At 47.7% G+C, this 20,235-nt stretch overlaps 1 protein-coding gene and 2 long non-coding RNA genes across 8 annotated transcripts in view; 1 reads left to right on the top strand and 2 right to left on the bottom strand.

Moving 5' to 3' along the window:
- Nucleotides 1–13,837, bottom strand: part of PPP1R12B (protein phosphatase 1 regulatory subunit 12B) — a 125,090-nt gene extending 111,253 nt beyond the window's left edge. For all 6 annotated transcript variants that reach the window (XM_029999632.2, XM_029999633.2, XM_029999634.2 and 3 more), the window contains exon 1: nucleotides 13,449–13,837. In XM_029999632.2, coding sequence (XP_029855492.1) covers nucleotides 13,449–13,736 — 288 coding nt within the window. In that variant the 5' untranslated portion in view covers nucleotides 13,737–13,837. The remainder of the gene's footprint in view (nucleotides 1–13,448) is intronic.
- Nucleotides 13,838–14,246: 409 nt separating this feature from the next.
- Nucleotides 14,247–16,641, top strand: LOC115334875. The gene is made up of 2 exons (XR_003921282.2): nucleotides 14,247–15,441; nucleotides 15,851–16,641. It is a non-coding gene; the product is annotated as an uncharacterized LOC115334875 (long non-coding RNA).
- Nucleotides 15,340–20,186, bottom strand: LOC121232580. Its single transcript, XR_005931298.1, has 3 exons — nucleotides 19,599–20,186; nucleotides 19,015–19,255; nucleotides 15,340–15,426 (listed from the first exon to the last, which is right to left on the bottom strand). It is a non-coding gene; the product is annotated as an uncharacterized LOC121232580 (long non-coding RNA).
- Between the last annotated feature and the right edge of the window lie 49 nt (nucleotides 20,187–20,235).

Genomic DNA, 20,235 nt, shown 5'->3' with positions numbered 1-20,235 from the left:
ACAGATGGGGCAACATGAACTTATACTGGCTTTATGACTTCTACTTTATTTATTCCTTTCTTAATAATTCCTAATGTTTGATTTGCTTTTTTACCCACTGCAGTACTTCCATGCTATCGCATTAAATACCCAGAAAACCTCTTCCAGTCTGTAACAGCTAGATCGGAATCCACTGTTTCCCCATAAATATTACTTCCCATTTACCGACCAAATTTTGCCAGCGATTTTATCAGCAAATTAGCCAGTATTGTGAAACCCTTCACTGCCAGCTTTCATTTTATTATCCTGAATATGCAGCACCATCAACAAACTGTAACCTCACTCTTAATTCCCTTTTCCATCTCACATATGGGTGTGCAGAGCAGCACAGACTCCAGGGAAGATGCACAGGATAACTCCCCTTCCTCCTGTAAACTGATCTTTTATTCCTAGCTTTTGTTTTATCTCTTTCAGACAGTAATTAATCAATTATAAGATCTCTTTTTACTTCACAACAGCTTTGTTTCTTAGAGCTTCCATAGAGGGATCTTGTCAAAGGCCTTTTGGAAACCCAAACATACCACCTCAACCAGATTTCTCCTCTCCACATGCTTGTTGACTCCTTTGGGTTTATCATTTCCCAGCTGCTTCTTGGAGTCCTTTCTGGAAACTAGCACCACATGGAGAACTGTCACTTCCCATTGACATGGTCCTGCTGCAGGGATGGTCCTCTGGTAGTTGGTTTAAGTGGTATGTTATACACAATGGATAATAGCTTAGTGACTTCATATGCCAGTTCCTTCTGAACAAATACCAGCTGATGCTGAAGACCCAACACTTTTCATTTGTCTGAGCAGTTCTGGAACCTCTTCTGTCAATACTGCAGCCTGATAAAGCTCAGAAAGCTTAATTTTTATTTTTTATTTTACAAGAGCTTTCTACAGGAAAGACTGAAGGCAGGCAGACGCAGTATTGCTGAGAAGCAATACAAAACTGTTCAGCACACAATGGCAAAACTGGGACAGATTTGTCATTTGAAACTATTTAGTTGAGCTGTATCCAAGACTCAGACTCTCCCAATACTCCCCAGACAAAAAATGATACTGTGTGCTCCCTGAACACAGCATATATTTATTACAGTGGTTTATGATAGAGAGGAGAAAGCACACAGGTCACCCCATATAAAAGATGATATGTCACAAGGAACAATGTATCATTCTTTCAATTTTGAAATAATTAGGATTTAAATTCCACTAAATCATCACTTTTCAATTTTCTTTATTGCAAGTCCCCCTGCTCCATAGATACAATATGCACAAGTTTGTGTAAGTTCTATTTGTCTGCAAATACACTTGCCCTCATGCGCCCACCTCTCTAAATATATTCCACCTTCCAGTTCCATGTATAAGAGGAGAGACTGAGGAACATGTGTGAACAGGGAAGGGATGCAAACTCTAGGAGGAGAGGTGCAGATAATCTTAGCTGAAAGTTGGAAGGCTTATGTATTGAGCCCTTCCGCAGAGGTCTAACACACCCAGTATCTAAGATGCAACACACCTCACGGTGGGAACAGACCTTGGATGAAAAGTACAGCCTCTGAGGAGCTGCAGGGGACTTCTACTGCCTTTCAGCTTTCCCCTCAAATTAATTAGACTGAGAAGCTAAGTGACAGAGGGTCTGGGAAACAAATGGCAAGTGACATGGGAACTAGAGACAAGCTCAATAGCTCCAGGGCAGTCCAAACCCCTGAAGTGGCACCTTTGTTCCAGAAAGCATCCAGCCAGCACACACACCTAGGGGATACAGGAGCAGCCAGCACACTGTAGAACTGCCCAGGAACAGCAAACAGGAGTCAGATCCCACCCAGGACTTGAAAGGAATACAGAGCAACAAGTTGTCAAACAGTGCTTTTTCCTCACCGGTTCCTTCTCCTCCTAGCCAGAGGCTGTTCAGCTTGGTCCAAGGGAGGGACTTAGGCTGTCAAAACTGGCTCTCCCCTCACTGCCCTGCTTGCAGAAAGCCTGGTCTACAAATCACAGGAGCTGTTTAGTCCTACCTACCAGCCAGGTTTCCTCACATGCTGGCAGGAGCAGTGCTTTGCCTGCATGAAGGTTTGGCACTTAAAGCTGCTTCTTAAACCCAGCTCCCCAGGGTAGCATATCTGTCTGCTGGGCACAGGCTGGGTATATGGGGCTGAACAGCCCTGTCTGACTCTTCACAAGTTCGCGTGGGTGCTAAGGTTAAGGAAAGCTGGACCTTAAGATATTCTTTTTGCAAGGACACAAGCTTGCTGCAAGGACACAAGCTTGCCCTGCTAGCTTGTGGCTGCTCACTCCTGCAGTTGATCCACAGGGACCAAGTAGCCATCACTCATGGGCTGCTCGCAACAGCTACAGCTACTCATGCCCCTCCACAGAGCCCAATCTGTATCCTAGCGCCTCCTGCCCCCCCCTTTCCATACTCAGATGGCACTGAGCAACAGTTAATATTGGAAGTGCAGCAGTGATTAAATTGGTAGCTGGAGTGAAAGTAAAAAGGGCTCCATTAAAGTGAACTCACAAGCCAAAAAGGATGGTTCAGCTTGCTTTATAGCATTTCCTACAGTGTCAGCCATTCTGCACATGGGATCAGTATGAAGCATTCTTCAGCAACTGGAAGACAATTGCTAAGCCCATTAATAAAATTAAGGCAGCCAAGAAAGATAAGAGAATACCCCTAGCCTTAAGGGCCATTGATGTTTGTACTGCAAGATGGTTTAGAAGCATTTACCAAAGTGGTAGTAAGAAACAGGAATCTACAATCATCATCTCTCTTGGGAGATACTACCTGGCAGTACTACTTACTGCGTGTCTACTCCTGATGAAAAGAGATCATGACATGCCTTAAAACTGAACTGGTGCTGACAGGTAAGCAGTTTTGAATTGTTGGTGAAGTAATTGTGCAAGTTTGCACCAAAAAGTAGGGAAGGCATTGCAGGTATGAGACGATAGCAATTGCTCACTAGCCATGTTGCTGCAAGACTGAACTCTGAAGAAATTAAGAGTCAAGTCAACTAGAAAGAACCCCTCCTATTTCCCTCCTGGCAGGGACCTCACCTTAAAACTTAAATTTTTTAGAAGGGGAAAAAAAAGTAAAGATCAGGGAGATAAGGAAATCATGAAAACCCCCTGGAAATGTTTAGTTTGCTGTGCACAGGAGCATCTGATAGCTGCTGCAAAGAGCTACGGGCAAGTAAGACTGAAGTTTCATGCAGTGCACACCACTACAGAAGCACTGCAGCTGTGGAGTCTGGTCTGACAAGACCGGCACACATGCGAGAAGGAACGGACTAAGGACAGTTCCCAAGAAAAGCAGACTGGTCCTGCTAGCTACACTGTGCAGCACCAGAGCCCCAACCCAGGGAATAAAGGGGAAGGAGTGGCCATGGAACACTTTTGGGACCAGGCGGGATGCAGACACAGCTGAGGAGGGAGCTGGCTGATGTCACTGCAAAGTCACTGTCATCTTTCAAAGGTCATGGTGACAAAGGGAGGTTCCTGATGACATGCAAACACCACCCATCACGTAAGAAGGATCCAGGGAACTGTGGGCCTATCAGTCCCACCCTGGTCCCTGGAAAAGCTATGTAGTAAATCTTCCTGAAAGCTATTTCCAACTGCATGCAGGAGGTGGTGGTGACTGGAAACAGCCAGCATGGATTTACCAGTGGCAAGTCTTCGCTAACTCGATTGCCCTCCACAATAACAAGCTGGCTGGGTGGATGATGGGAGAGTGAGCATCGTACACCTTTGATGCTGTCTCTGACAGTATTCTTAATAAGCAGATTGGCGAGACAGAAGCAGACTATAAGGCGATGGAAAATTGTCTAGAATATCAGGCTCAAAAGGTAATCAGCCACACAAAGTCCAGCTGGCAGCTGATTACCAGTGGCATCCCTAGGGTTGATACTGGGGCCAATACAACTCAATATCTTTATTAACAAACTCGATTAACACCAATTATGGGACAGAGAGCATTCTCAACAGGTTTGCAGATGATACCAAACTGGCTGGCATGGCTGGGGCAGGAGATCCTTCTCAGAGGGACCTACACAGGCTGGAGAAGTGGCCTGATGGAGCACTTGTGAAGGTCAACCAAGGCAAACGGAAAGTCCTGTGCCTGGGACAGAATAACTCCTTGCAGCAACACAGACTGGGGTGACTGACTGTAAAGCAACTCTGTAGAAAAAGACCTGCCAAGTTCTCAGGGAGGCAGAGCAGACAGATGAGAGGCAGTCAAGATAACTGCTTTTGTGGACTATCAACATAACTGTCTGGAAGAGACTCTGACACACAACATTGACTTTCTGCTTCTCGAAAGTCCTTGAAACAGCAATTTTGAACACAACTTCTACCTTTCACAGTTTGTGCATAGTACACGGATTCCCTTAAAAGCTAACAAGACTGATGAGAATATCGGCACGCAGTTGAGCTGGCTGGAGCATGGTGTAGTTCAGTCGGTTTCCCAAGAACATGGTGAAGAAGCATGAAGCAAAACAAGAATTGAAAGCCAGCATCAAGTGATGAAGCCAGCTTTGAAGGTTTAACCTAGACACTACTCCCTTCGGAAGCAAGTCAGCAGCACTTTCTAACCTTCTCTAGAGAGCTATTTCAGCTCACTATTCGTAATTCTGCTTGAAAAATTTGCTGTAGACTGCTTAAAAACCACCTCTTGCATCAAAAAAGGAAGATGTTGTGGTAATAGGCTAGAACATAACATTTTGCGTGTGCCATCAAGTTGCTTTGAAAGCATCTTTGCCAGTGTAATCATTTTTGGTAACTGAAATGGTTACATAAATGCAACGTGTAGATCATACCAACAACTTGCGATGTTCATTAAAGACCCAAGCAATGGCATGTGGTTTGCTAGCACAGGAACTTCTGCTGGCATGATCACATCACTTTAAAAAAAAAAAAAAAAATTAAATCAGACACTTGGCAAGTCTGTAGTGTTTGTATGACTGTCACGGGTGCAGTTAAACTCCTAACCGGGCACAGGATATGCACCTCTTCCTGGACAGGTGTAGGCTGTGCTAATGCAACCAGTTAGCTCAGATTTGGTTGTTATCCACGAAAACACTAAACCTGTCTACACTGGAGAGCATGTCATCTCGCTTACAGAAACCAGACAGCAAATGGGGTAGAAAAATGGCTTGTTAGATAAAAATTTAGAACATTTCATCCTCCAAAACCACAACAGTATTTAAGGTAAACATTCTGATGATTTCTGTTGACAAAGGCAGAGTCTCTGTTAATGATGTAACTCAGAGCAGTGTCCTGGATATACCAAAACAATTAAAGCAAGCCCCATTACTCACAGCCTGCTGGGTCAGAGTTCACCTGCCCCAGCAATCTTCCAAGGGAGAAATCCCTATTAACATGTCTCGCACGAAGTATCAGGTTGTCACTCAAGATCCATGCATAATTAATAATTGTTTTGGGTAAGGCTGACAATCCATACAAATTCAAATCCTGGAAAAGGAAGAGAAACCCTGCTTCATACTTTGACTTCAGAATGAAACCATTGCAGCAGTACTTCAGGATGCATCAATTCAAGGGCAAAAAACAGTACGGTTAATTCAGTGCAGCTCTGTGTGCGGGCCCTACCAGCTTCAAGCTGGTTTACATCCATTTGGGTTACGGTATTATATTTACAAGTCAAAACTAAACAGACATAAGCCAGGTTAGGCCAGCAGAGCCCACACACAAAGTCGCATCAGTTCACTAAATCACTGTTAGAGTCACCTCTTGCTAAACCAGCAGTTGTGTTTAGACAAGGCCTGATACTACGAGTTGTTGCTATTGCATGATTTCAGATTTAAAAAAGCATAAAGCTTTGTAACAAAATCACATTAACTGTCTAAGACAGCGAGGAATGACAAATTATAAATAGGTGGTGGCTTCAGACAGATTCCAGAAATGGATGGTGAGCAATCACTGTGGCAAATCAATGCTCCGGCTCAGAGTATCAGAGAGGGGCCAGGTTTAGTTTTACCCTGAAAAGGCAGTGACACATAAAAGGCTAATGGCAGGTGGTCATTCTGCATTCTGTACATTTCACAAAGATTTATGAGCAAGGCTGAATGCTGGAAAAGCAATGCTGAAACTGCTTGTGTCCCTCTGCAAGGTCAGCTTATTGTATTATGGAAACATTTCTAGTGAGACTCTTACAAGTGAAAACTGTTCTGTTTTTTTCAGCTACAGGAAACAAACTACTAAGAAAAAACAGCATTAAAAAATTCACACCATTTACTCTTAAAGAGTGAATTTTCAGTTATTTTCAGATAGGCAGAGACTATATTTAAGCTGAGAGCTTAAAGCTGGGACGCTGATCTTTCAAAAATTTATTTAACATGAAAACATTTAACAATAGTGCACATAAATATATTTTCTAAAGTACTAGTCATTTTTAAGTACTGTATGTTGCAATTATTACGCATGAAACGCTGTCATGAGAAATTGTGTAGGTGTCTGAATCAGGAATTTTGATATTCATGATTGTCAACAGCTTGATGAGGAAAGAGAGGCCTCTCTGGATTCTGCTGTCAGCAGTGCGGGATATCATTCTCACTAGCTTGGGAATCTAGAAAAGCAAATTTCCTCTGGAAAACATGTTTTAAGAATTAAGTATTGAAGACTGGTCCTGTTCCACCACAGCAAGAGACGCCTCTCTGGAGTGAGGGGAGGAAATAAAATTTCACACCTATAAGCTGTACAGGTTGGGGCTCCATCACAGTCATGCTCTGAAGAGCCCCAACAGTGCAGGCAGATCACATCACCCTCCATTTTCAAGAAGCTGACAGCAGCTTGAAACATTTCTCTGCACAGGCCTGTATAGACTATACTCACTATGAAGTTGTTCTTAAATCCATTCATGCTGAAGTGAGCCCCATAAAAATAGGCACCTAAATCACCACCAAATCGTTCCCTCAAAATTCTTATAAACTGAAATTTTCCTGCTAAGGCATACTGAACACCTCTTCCTGTGAGCTGCACCTTTCATCCCTGTGCAGATCAGTTTGCTGCAGCCCAATAAAGGAGATTGCAGGGACAGCTGTTGCACCTCCCTTCAGAAGGACAGCTGAAAATAAACTGCAGACTCAGATCCCAGGATTTATACTGGGCACCTTCACCGTGCTGGGGCCATACCATTATCACGAGGTCAAATGGTTCACTCATTTGGAGAGCTTGCAACTGGAGGGTGGGGGCTGCTATTCCCCTGAAAGGGTCTGGGTTTCTCTTTTGTTCATTTTTTTTAATCCCAGCCCTGTGCACAAACACAATTTTTCAAAAAGCAGAGCAGACGTTTCAGAGTATTTAATGCTCCCCCTGCCCTCATTTGTATTCAAAAGTAAGAAAGAAAAAAATCTCAGTTTATACAACCACTTACATAATATTCCCCTCTCTCAACCTTCTTAAAAAGATTGCTCTAATATGCAGTCTGACAGGCCTTTTTGACTTATGGTATATAATAATCCTCAATTGAGAGTTAACATAGCAACTCAAAAGTCTTATATTTTAATATTAGTCAGTTATTATCTCAGTATATTACAACACACAGTGCTTCGGATGTCTCACAAGCCCCACAGTACCTAATCTGAATTCTAAGTCTCTAAACCTGTTTGTAATAGAAGCAGCTCCCAGCCCCTAACACTCACGGTTAAAATAAGCAAGAGGTATTATAAATTGCAAAAATAATAGCAGGATGACAGTAGTTTCATCTAGGTTACAGCTGAGAGAGTTCTGCACTTAAACGTTGCCTTTAATGTTTCAGCAGGTTTCAGCAATGCCAACAGGAGCTGCAAGATACCGCTCTGGAACAGCGACCGTTCCAGGCACTGCATTCATTCATTGCTCATTCCTGCATTTTTTGCTGAGCTGGCTTTCAATCTTATCAAACAATGTTGATTCAGACAAGTATGCAGCATTAAAGACTTCTCGCCATCTCTAACTCAGGCTCAAGAATTTTATTTACGAAAGTCAGAAGCCTTTCAGCATATATTAAGCATAACAAGCCTTCCCTAAAATACCTTTGCTTTCCAAAGGAGATTTCCATGTGGGGCCAGAGCTCTGGACTATCCAAGCAGCACTGCTGCAGAGATGAGAACTTTTCCACAGACAGCACCAAGGGACCAGGGTCATCACTTCTAGCTGCTGCCATAAAGGAAGTTGTAACTGAAAATCCTATCAGTTCACTTGCTCACTGTTTATGGAGAGCAACACAGCTTGACTCATCTAATCACTAGATAGGATAAACAGAGGTTGAGGAAGGAAACAATGAAGATGCACATTTCCCATCACAAATACCCATCTACTTACTAAAACAGAGTAAGTTTCCTCCTAGCATCCAGCAGCTGAGTGAATGCTGTGGTTGGCTTTGGTTTCCAGAAGCCTAACTAACCAGTTGAGAAACTGCCCCCAACCAAAACAAAGGAAGACTTCCTCCAACTGCTGCAAGGAGCAATCAATTCTCCAAGGCTCTAACTCATTTCAGTTCAAGGTTAGTTTGTTTAGTCTAGAGTTAATGCTGCCCACTTAGGAGATTGTTTTGAAATAGAGATGCAAGAGACAGACAATTGAACTAACCCACAGGGACAAAACATCAAGCCAAAAGAGGGACCAAGTAAGCCAAAAGCAAGAAAATAAAAGCATCAGGTTGGTAAAACAGCACTTCAGATTTTAACTAGCTTTGTCTAATAAATTCCTGGTGTATCGTAGGTAGCTTCCAACCTTTCTCACTTTATCCAGAGTACATACTATTGTATTCCCATTTATAAGTGAAACCCCCAAAAAACTATTTCACTTACGCTAGTGATAAACCCTATTTTTGACAGTGTCATATTTCAGCTTGATGAGCAGCATTAAATACAGGACAAACAGCTTGCAACTTCCATTTTCATTGGCAGAAGCATACCTTCAGAAAGAAACTTTGCAGAATGTGGTGGAAAAGGTATGACTCTCCCTAGATAAACTTCTCTCCCTAGGATTAATGTATTTTTAGGCAATGCATCCACCCAATCTTAAAAAATGCAGCCTGATGTATGACACTGTCCTCACCGATTAAAAGATCAGAAGCTAAACTACCTTAAAGTACAGCTGTGATGCCCCAAACATATGTGTATGTAGTACCTGAATACTTCATTCAAGAGTTTTCATGCCACTGTACGTTGTGTTATATCCTCACAATTCAAGGCACAAGCTAGCTTTTACCTTTTGGTAATTAAGAAACTTCACATAGAAGCTGCTGCCGTATGAGCACTCTGTGTAGGTAATGACTGTCGGATCTCTCTCAGCTATCCTGTGAAACCAACCCAGGGCGCTTCAGCCACTACTGTAGTTCCAACCCTTTGCTCCATGCTCTCTAGCAGTGATATCCTAGATAGAAAAAACACCAATCCACACAGGATTCCTCTCTTCCCCTCAGTCTCCTGGATTTTGTTGGGGTGTTAGCACCTCGATGATTCTTCCAACTGTCTCCAGACTGCTGTGATTAGGGTGAGTGGTCTGTAATGCGTTAGCCCTGGCTGTGTTTCTGGACTGTCCTAAAATTCTGCTGCCTTCTGCTTTGCTAGGACTGCACACAACATTTGGAAGCGAGTAAAGGGCCAAATTTGCTGCGCAGCAACCACAAATTGACCAGCTTTAGTTTGACATGGATGCCTCTTTATAAAGCCCTGAAAAGCAACTGGACATGCCTGCAGTTTTACAGCTCTGGCTTAGAAGTAGGAATAACTTAAACGGGGACTGCCAGAGAGGTTACAGCCTCCACTATCTAACCCAGAATCACGGTGCAAAGTACCTGACTTTTCATGAAGCAGCTTCTGAATTACCACAGGTGCCCAGCACCTGAAAATAAGTCAAAAGCAAGTGCCAGGCTACTTTAAGAGTATCGTAAATGACAGAAACTCAGAAATTATTTCATGAGCAACTCACTTCTCCAGGGAACAGGCAAAAGGGAAACAGCAGGTAAATCATCAAAGGGCAGACAAAGGATAAACAATCTTTTCTGTTGTCATGGTTTGTGAACCAGTCCTTAAAGACAAACAAGCATTGGCCATCACATTTGGAGATGCCTTCCTGACTAGCAGCATCAGAATTTTTTTCCCTTGAGACTCAACTTTTATAAAAGTTTACTCTTTGGTTCCATCTGTTGCTCAGGAGGAAGAGGGAGCATTTCATGCCCACTTCCCACCATCTCCAAACACTAAAGAAGTTCAACTGCAACCAATAGTTTGTTTCAGCTACTGGTAGCAGTTTTCTTGATGATTTCTAGATGTTCACTCACATTTAGCTAGTATCTCCCTTTCCATTCTGCATTAGACACAAAACCATTGCCAAAAAGACACTATATTCGATGAATTAAGTTAATCACTGAAAATACGGGATTGATGTTCATCCAGAAGCATTTTGCAGGCACTAACATAAAGATACATGTATAACTGAAGCCACAATACAGATAACAGACACTGGCCTGTGGTGTAAGTTTATGCTGCACCTGATGCCTCCAAAGAGGAGGACGACACAATCTAGAGGCTCAGAAACACCACTTGTAATTTAAAAGGTTATTTTCCAAATACAGCCTCATAGCTATAAATAGCAAAGACAGCTTCTCACCCAGCAAGTACACAATGGTTCTTAGTCATAGTGGCCCAGATACTAGAGAAAGTGTAATTTTACCTTTGTTGAACACCACACAGCATTTGGGGCCACTGTGCACTTCAAACAAACCCGATTTCTAAGATTGGTCTTAGGTTTTGTAGAAGCAGATGCCGACTTTGACAAATTAAGTCAATTGACTTTGTTAACCCTTCCATTACCTAAAAAGACATTTGCTCGTACGGAGCAAGCCTCACTTAGTATTAAGTTCTTTAACCAAAGAAAAAAAAATTTTACCCAATCTTTCCTTCAACAAAGCAAACTCTTTTCAATGTGTAGGATTTCCTTCCTCACTGCACGGCTGTTTGGTTTTACAAGTATTAAACAAGAGCAGACTGTCACTACCATCTGCCCTATATCTCACGTTATGTTTCTAATACTAAGAGAAGTTATTAAAAAAATCCTCACGTGTACTACATTCATTTCTTTTGTCAACCAGCACTCAGGGGACCCTCAACCTAACTGGACCTCAGCTGAGACTTTACGACAGAGAGTATCATTCCCCAGGTAATATGAAAACAAACATATTTTGGACATGTTCAGTGATAAGGAACTCGTAACAGTCTCTTCAACCATGATAATAAACATTTTCATCTGATACAGTTTCACAGACTCAAGATGCACATGTACAACAAAACCTCTAACAAATCAGTGTTTGTTCCATTTGGGTGTGCAAGAACATCTCAGCACTCTTTGGTGCTGAGATATGCAGATGAGAAAATGTTAAGACATCATCGGGACATTGGAACAAAGCTTTTATTAAATTCAAAGTAAGGTCAACTCCCCTTACTGTAAAGGTTCTGAAGAAATACTTCATGTAAGAGACTTGCTTGTACAGCTAGCATCTGCATGACTACTCACTCATCAAAATGCTCTTCCAAGTATCAAGCCTTAGGTGTTACTGTTCAACATGTTACCCGATACTTAGCTCCTAAGACACAATTCTTTACGTATACAGAATTACATTTGCAGGCTGCTTGTCAATATATGGCTTGTCATATATTCAAGAAGTTTGACCTTGCAGAGATAATCACCCATTGTCTGATGAATCCAATGCACTTCAAGATACGCTTTTCGCCAAGCGTTACATTACATACATCAGCAATATACCCGGATACTTCTGAAGAGATCATAATCAATCCTGGCTGGAAAGCCCTCATGAAGTCATCCCAACCCTACCATACTTCTATCCACTTTAGATTCAGCCTTCCTGCTTGTCAAAATGCTTTCAATAACCAGCTCTTCAGTAACTGGCTCTTACTAGTCTCTATTCGATTACTTATCCGATAATAAATGTATACATGCTGTATTGGAGATTCCTTAAGCAGCATAATCTATTTGCTATTGCTATACTAAAAAACAACCACAACAAAAAAAATCTGAGCCATTACAACGTTCACTGCTTTGCCAACTGAAGTCTTATTCAACCTGACGGTCCATAAACTGCTATGCTCTTTTCTTCATAACTTATTTTTGGAACTCCAAAACAAAATGAATCAATATCACTGCCCCTTGTTCACTGACAGCCATGAGCAAGCAAGCTTGTGAGCTGAGCTTTTAAATGTCCCAAATGCTTCAGTTCAATAATGCCAGTCCAGCAAAGAAGAAAGCCTAATCAACTCAATTACTGTGCTGCTATTTGTGCTATTAAAGCATTATTCTTTACAAACACATTATTTCCAGATGTTATTCCTGGACTGTGCTTCTCTTCCCGGTCCTGTCGCTACACTACATGCTTAATCTACAAGATCTCGAGCTAAGAAAATTTTCTTCCTGAGGCTGGCCCGGATTCAAATCAGATCCATTTCACTGACCAGATGCAACAATCTGGGACACTGATTTCACATGCCCTGCTAAATTCTGAATCAGTCTTAGATAGCAACAGGTTTCCCAATATTAAAGGGTAGCAATTTCACATGCTCCCTTACATTCCTGTTCATTTACACAATGACAGCAAAAGCTACAGACGAAACACAGCACATGTTTCTAGACAGGCAAGGCTTTACCACTCTGAAGCAAACTTCTGTGACCACTTTTGTATGATCTTCAGCACATTTAGATGAGTATTAATAGAATCCGCGTCGCTTATCTGAGATGCGGGCACTCTCTGGTCTATGCAAAGGTTGCCAAAGAGCATTTGGGGAGTTTCAAGGCGACTCTGACAGAACACAAACACAGAAGCTGATGAGACACTTCTGACCTTGCAAAAACCGCACACCCCCCGGGAAATTTTCCTAGTACTGCTGCTATTTCAGCAGACCCCAGGCACAAAGTCAGAAGTTTTCCAAAAATTAATAAACCGGCCACCTAGCCCGGCTCGCACTTCTGCCAGCCCAACGCTTTATTTTGCTAATTAAGCTACTTAATATCCCTGTGAGAACTCGGTACATCAAGCTGCTCGACTGGAATCTGCTAAAACGCTTCCCTCCAAACTAGGTCTCTGCTTCAGACTCGCGCTAAACACGCAGGATGAGGCTCAGATCAAAGCTTTCTGTCATCGCTTTGTTTATAAACAACCCACCGCTGGTGCTGCAGGTACCGCTCTGCCCTCCCCCGCCAGCAGCAGGGGAACCGTCTGAAATCTTCGTGTGTGTCCCCCGCCCCGCTCCGGGGCTCAGGCGGCGAGGGCAGAGCGAGCCGCAGCCCGCGTCCCCCTCCCGGCTGCCTCGGTGGGGGGCGCGGGGGAAGCCTCGCTCGGCGGCAGGCGAAGGGAAGGGACCGCCGGGCCGCCCCCGGGCCCAGCTCCCGCCCGCCCCGAGCCCGGGCTCCCGGTACCTGGTGCAGGGCTGTCAGTCCGTCCACGTTGGTGGTGTTGATGCGGGCGCCGCGGCCCAGCAGACGCTTCACCTCCTCCGTGTCCCCGCTGGAGCAGGCGGCCAGGAAGACGGCGCCCTCCTCGAAGCGGACGCGGGACCCCCCGGCGCCGCGGTGCCGGCCCCGGCCGCCCCCCGCCGCCACCGGCTCCTGCTCCGTCAGGGAGCCCTTCCAGCGCCGCAGCTGCTCGGCCCGCCGCAGCCGCGCCGACTCGGCCCGCTTCCCGCCCAGGTGCTCCGGCTCCGACATCGCCGCCGCCGCACTGAGGCGCAGGGAGCTCGCCGCGCCTCAGCCGGGAGCGGGGCGCAGCGCCCCCGCCGCCATCTTCGCTACGCCCCCGCCGCCGCCGCCGCCGCGCCCGCGCCGCCCGCGCCCCGCGGCATCCCGGGACATGTAGTTCCCGCGGGCGGCGCCGCACCTGCCCGCGGGGCGGACGCAGCTCCCGGCGGCCCCCGCGCGCCGCCGCACCTGGGCGCGACCCGGACTACAGCTCCCAGCGGCCCCTGCGCGTGGGGCGGCCCCGCCCGCCTTCCCGCCCGGCCGCCATCGCAGCGCCCTCCCCGCCGCGCCGCCTCGGTGTGGGATCCCGCCCACCGACCGGGGAGCGGGGGGAGCTGCCGAGTGTGGCGTGAGGAGCCGGCGCCGCCCGGCCGCGGCCCCGTCTGCGGGCCGGGGAGCGCCGGGGCAGCCCGCGGTGCCGGTGCGGGGGCCTGTGAGGATGAGGCGGCTGTTGGGGGGACGGGGGAGGGTGGAGAGAAATGGCTGGCACGGAGAAGAGCCCCGTCTGTCAGGGAAACCAGGCCGCATCTGGCGGGTCCAGCTGCCGTCCCGCCCACGCAGTTGCCAGTGAGGCGGCCAGGAGGATGCTGAGCTTCCAGAGAGGCGGTTTCCAGTCTGTCCCGGAGCTGAATCCAGAGCCTGGCCGTCCCCAGGCGAAGCGGGCGGTGCTCAGGCGGCACCAGCTCCGGGAGCTGCGAGGCGAGGAGCAGAGCTGTGCGGGGACGCAGTGACACCGTCGCCGCAGCCGCCGGGCCGCGCGGGTTTCCATCCTCCGGGCAGGCGCCCGCGTACCGGCCCGCGGTGGAGGGCGATGTCTGTAGGCCCGCAGGCTGCTCCCTTCCAGCTCTACCTGCTGTAGCCAAACCGAACTGTGAACCTTTTCCGATGAGATGTTTGGGTTGGCTCCGTTGCGCCTTCTCCGAGCCCCCTCTCGTGGCTGGAGAATCCCGCTCCCAGCGCCCTGCGGTGCCTGCCTGGCTCTGCTTTGTGAAGGTGCTGAGGGTCGGTCTCTCCTGGCAGACAGCTGAGCACGGTTTTCATTCTGAGTGGAGGGGCTGCCCCTCTCCTTCAGGTTATTTTGCGGTATCAAGCTGACCAGCGGAGGATTTGCCTCGAATTGTTCATTAGAGGAATTGCAGAATGAGCACGCTGCTAAATGATCAGTGACAAATCCCCCAGAGCAGATGGCGTTTGCTCGTTAGTCTTAAAAAAACCCCAGCAGTTTTCAACAGAGTTCCAGGGAAAACCCCAGGAACTACAGTGCAGTGTACCTGATACCCCCAGCATGCAAATTATTAGGAACCACTCTAACAGAGTTAGGGGCCACGTTAAGGGCTATTAAATACTCATAGAAATGCCAGATCATGGTTCATTAGCAGTCTAAACATGCAAAAATGGAGTTAGGGATTACTAGTGTAAGAATGGTTCAGAGAAGAGCAACAAGGAAAAGGGCTTCGCACAATGCACAGTTTAGTAGGGAGCTCCTGACAGCAGGGCAGTAAAGATGCTCGCTGTTGAGGTGGGTTTAAAAGCAACAGGACAAATTAACAGCGGTAAATCAATCAAGAGTCATAAATACAAAGTTGCTGTCCTTGGCTGAGAAAGGCCTTTGGCTGCGGGTTGCTGGAGGCTTGGATCCTTCAACACATGCTCCTGGCGCCTGCAAGAGATGGGGGTGCGTGCTGGGTCGTGTTGAGCGTGACCAGCTCTTGCCTTCCCATGCTTTATATTGCGTTCTTCCCAGCGGGATTGGTTATTCATGATGACGAGCGTGCTGGGTCCATGCTGGACCAAGCCTGGAGCTCCTTAACTTTGCATCTATTGCTTCAAGAATTTAATTACTTCTGGCTGCATGCCAGGCTGACGTGAGCCTTAGCTCTTGCAGAGTGATGGGCACAGCCACGTTAGCGGTTCAGCTTACGGTTTTGTGAGCACCTTCCCTATCTGCAATGTGGTAATGGGGTGGGAGGCTATCCCATTTCCCCCTGCAGCTGACAAGACCACCCCATGCTCCCATGAAAACTGCCTGATTGAGACTATCAGCCATTTACTTTTTTAAAACGTGCCTTTTATTTTCCTCACAGGAATTTTACCCAGGCATATTTGGAGAGTTATCTGCATTTGTCTAGGATTCCTGGACATCTGACTAAGCTTCTGGATGCTGAGAAGTCCTGCACAGCCACATCTCATGTGAACTGACTGTAAATCACACACTGATCCCAAAACTTCTGGCATACATACCGTTGCTTCTGGGATGCAGAGCTGCTTTGCACGTGCACAGGTTTGCATGTGTCCCCAACCTGCAGGATTCCCTCTGCACACTGGTGGGTCAGTAGAGTGCCTTCCTGGAAACATCGGCTGTCGTATGCTTTCTGCAAACTGCTTCTGCTCTGTAGCAATCGCAGCCAGAAGGATGGTAGCCCTATTCCAGATCTGACTTCTCTTGAAGATGGAATATATCCCCAGACAAAAAACAAAATTGGCTGGAAGAGGAGACTGTTGTCTGTGACTACGAGCCTCTTGCCATCCTTCCATCATCTCAGACACCCTGGATCCTTGACACATGTGACTACAGTCCCATCTCTGCTTTCCTATGATCTATTCCTTCAAATTCAGTCCAGCTCTGGCCTTCCTCCTATTTCAGCAGTGAGTTTCTGAACAAAAATTCATTATTCCAGGTCTGCTCCCGGGATGATCAACGTGAGAACATATGGCTTGGCCAGCCCCTGGATCCTGAGCAAAAACCATGTCTGTGTGCTCCCAGCAGCTAATATCTTTAAGTACCAGTTTCCTTCTTTTCAGTCTGTCTGAATTTCCTTTAACTGCTCTATTATGAATAACTGCTTTATTTATAAAATAAAATCGCTTTCTAGAATGGTCTAGATTTGTTCTTCTTACTCACCTCTGTCAGCAGCCTGTTTGTCTGAAGTTAAAAAAAAAAAAAAAATTCCTTGGTCCCTTTATGTTCACTGAAAAATAATTTTACACCACCAGCCATGAGAGCCGTGGTAGATCCATGCAGGAATCGGACAGCTTGTGAACTCCGCTCTCTTTGAAGGTTTTGATTACCCTGACATTATCCTGTGAATGCTACTGCTTTTGTTTCAAGCTCTTAACAGCATTTTTGATGCCTTGATTGGTTTTGGTCACTCCTTGTGGCACCTCTGGTCCCAATCCACTGGCCCAGGACACTGTTTGACTTAATCCTCTGGTGTGACCATTCCCAAGTGCCTGGCCATGCGAGACCCTGGCACGTTTAAACTGCACCCGTGTGTGCAGATTACGCTGGGTAAGTCGAGCAGGCGCCTAAGCCTTTTTGGAAATAAAACTGGAGCGGGTAAAATTTCCAGCTGGAGATTGCACGCTGAGCTGGCTTGGGAAGCTGGGAGACCCGCGGAGAGCGGGGAGTCTTGCAGCCTTTCCCACTCCCACGTCCCACTGCCAGTACAACACTAGATGGCGTGGGGACCCACGGCACCTGCCCAGCTCCGGGCACAGCTCACCCTCCGTCCCAGCGCTCACAGAGGAGTCCCTGAAGGGAAAACTTTTGGTCTCCTGCATCCCCTGGGTCTGCTGGATACTGTTGGTTAGATGGGGAGGTTGCAGCAAGCGAAAGGGAAAGGACAGCCAAAGCCAGCCCCGTGGTGTGCAGGCTGCGACAGGCACGTCTGCTGGTTGGGGAAGACACTGGGAGGTGAGATGTGCTGAACTTTGGGCTCTCTGCCCTCCCAGAAAGGGTAGAGAGTGTCCCTCTGTCAGACGGCAAGGCATGCCACCGTCCGTGCTGGGGAGGGAACAGGCATGGACCGCACTCACTCTCTGCGGATGGGGTGATGTACTTCACAAGCCTGGTCTCCTCCTCCAGCCCCCTCCAGAGCAAACAGCCTCAGAGCAAAGACCAGAGCCGGGGTTTGCAGCAGCGGACCCTGAATTTTGGGATGCGGGGACCCTTTCTGAAGCTGACGGCCAGCCTTTAACACAGCCCCTCGATCCGCTCCAGGGAAAAGAAAGAGGGGTATGTGAGCCTCCAAAACCTGGCAGCCCCTGCCTCACGCCTGTGGGAAGCCAGCTGAAGGGGGCAGGTCTGTCCAAGTCTGCTGGAGGCTGGCATCTGCAGCACCATCTCAAGCACCATGTGTTCCACACATCCTCTGAGTCATCTGGCAGAGGTTTCCCAACCTCCAGGGGAAAGGAGGCTCATCCCCACATGCTGTGGCGAGGTCAGCTCTGGGGTATGTCTCTAACTCTCTACAAGGCCTTGGGGAACCCTGTGGAAGGTCTGTTGCCATCGCGACCGACTGCAGTGGGTCGTGTCAAGGTGCTCATGTCATTGTCCTCTTCACAGTGTGCCAATGTGAGTTGTGGCGACTGATAATGCCCCACTCAGCAATATGGCTGTACCCTGTTAACTAAGACCCACATATTCACTTCAGCAGGGCCCTGAACACCCGGTTAATATGTTCCTAATGCCACTTGTTCCTAATGTCCCCGACTGATGAGGTGACCTGCTGTGGTCCGAGCTGTTGCATGGGCCATGACCAGCAAGACTAGGTCCTTCAGGTCACCTCTGCTCTGCTTGTCCATGCTAGGTCAGGGGCTGGGTTCCCCCAGCAAGCGATGGCCATTCGTGCACATTGTGCACAGCCGGCATGGCAGCGTGGCTCCTCGCCCACTTGCAAGACAAAAGACATCCTGGTCCTTTGTGACAAAAGCCTTCCCTGCACACAGGATGTGAGCAGCACATTCCCCTTGTGATCCTCGTCCCCTTCCTGTGTTCTAGGCCTTGGTTCAGGACCAGGAATTTCTTACCCAGAGTTCAGGGCAAAATTACTGTCAAATCTAATGCCAAAGTTTTGCAGGTCCAAAGGAAGCACCTCCCTGCTGCTGCCCTCCCAGCCTTCCTCCCTTCCTCCCAATTTCAGTAATGCACTCCCAGCAGCTGGAGCAGCCTGGGCTCCTCAGCCATCCTGCAAACAGGCTGCCTGCCCTCAGCGAGCCACTGTGGCTCAGAAGAGGAGAATGAGTGGGAAGGGTCCCATGAGCCCCAGAGAGCAGTAGACAGCCTCTTTGTGCCAGCTGCCTTTTTTCTTTAATGTCTACTTACATTTTTCGAGAAGAAAAAGGCCAGCCGAGGCAAGAGAAATTAAATAGGAGCTTTTGCTAACTGCATCTTGGCCTGGCTTAACAATCCTGTCCATGGCCACAGCAATTAGGAGCGCTGGAGCATCCAGCTTCTCTCCATCCTCACCTACTACAGGGGCTGGAAGATCCTCATGGAGCACAGATGCCTCAGGGACTCCCGGGGCAGAGGCTCAGGGTGGGAAGCAGCTATAGACACCAGCAAAACTGTTCCCTTCTCCTGGCTTCTCCTCCCGGAGTGTCTGTGGAGCTGCTCTTGCAAGGTGCTGCCTTCTGCTGGCCTCCAAGTCCAAGTGACGGAGCACTGATGGACTGAATCTTCTTTGAATCTTCCAGGACACCAAAAATGCCTAAGAAAGGGAAGATCCTTTCTCTGCCTAGTGCCACCTGGTTCCTGTCCCTGTGTGGGGCTTGCTGGGGATCGGGGAGGATGTCCCACTCCCCTCCCTGCCCTCCTCTTGCAGCTGGCTTCCAGGGGCAGAGGGGGAGTGCCGGTGGGGGCTGGATCTGGGTGGGTGTTTCCCAGGGAGATGGAGAGTGGGAGTTTGTACCCCAGCAAGCTGAGAATCAGGCAGGGATGAGCACAAAAGGGAACGCCCAAATGCACACTGGGACTGCAGTGTGGGTGCTGGGTCATGCTGCAGGGCTTGCATGTGGACCGCCCTCGGCTTTTCACGGTGGAAACAGCATTACCTGGAGCCTTAGTGTGTTTTTTACAAGGTCCTGGGCCTTCTTGGGCTCCCGTGTTGCCCTGCCACACAGAAAAAATCAGAAATAGCAGCTTTGTAGCCCAGCAGCCATAGCCTGTAGTCCTGCAGCCACACTTTCTGTAGGCTGCTCCTGGGATGCTTGGGCACAGAGAGCACTAATGTGTGGTGTGAGGGTTCGGCAAGGTCTGCGGGCCATCAGGGAGGTGGAGGCAGCATCTCTGTTCCTGCAGACACCGAGGCTGCACAGTGCCTGTCGTGCATTGAACTTTCCACTGCTCAGAGCCCTCCCTTCGCAGCTCCGTGACCTGCCGTCCAGCTGCGCTGGAAGTCTTTTCCCAATGCCCCTGCAGCAGCCTTTCCCTCCTTTCGTGCTGTGCTTATTTCTTATCCCCATGTCCCTGCACCCACAACAGCACTGTCGTGGTGGATTCCCACGAGAAGCCACTCCTCACTCCCCCGTTCCCTACACCTTCCCTTGCAACTTTTATTTTATTTCAGAGGAAAACTTTGAGCGTAACGAAATACTGACCTAAATATCGGATAGGTATTACGGATAGCCCATGCGCTTGGCAACCAGCGTGCGGGTTTTAGGGAGCCGCCGCGGCTGGCCCCGAAGGGTT

This window comes from Aquila chrysaetos, chromosome 24, assembly GCF_900496995.4.
Source record: "Aquila chrysaetos chrysaetos chromosome 24, bAquChr1.4, whole genome shotgun sequence".
Lineage (NCBI taxonomy): Eukaryota > Metazoa > Chordata > Aves > Accipitriformes > Accipitridae > Aquila > Aquila chrysaetos.
This window is presented reverse-complemented; position numbering and strand designations above follow the sequence as displayed.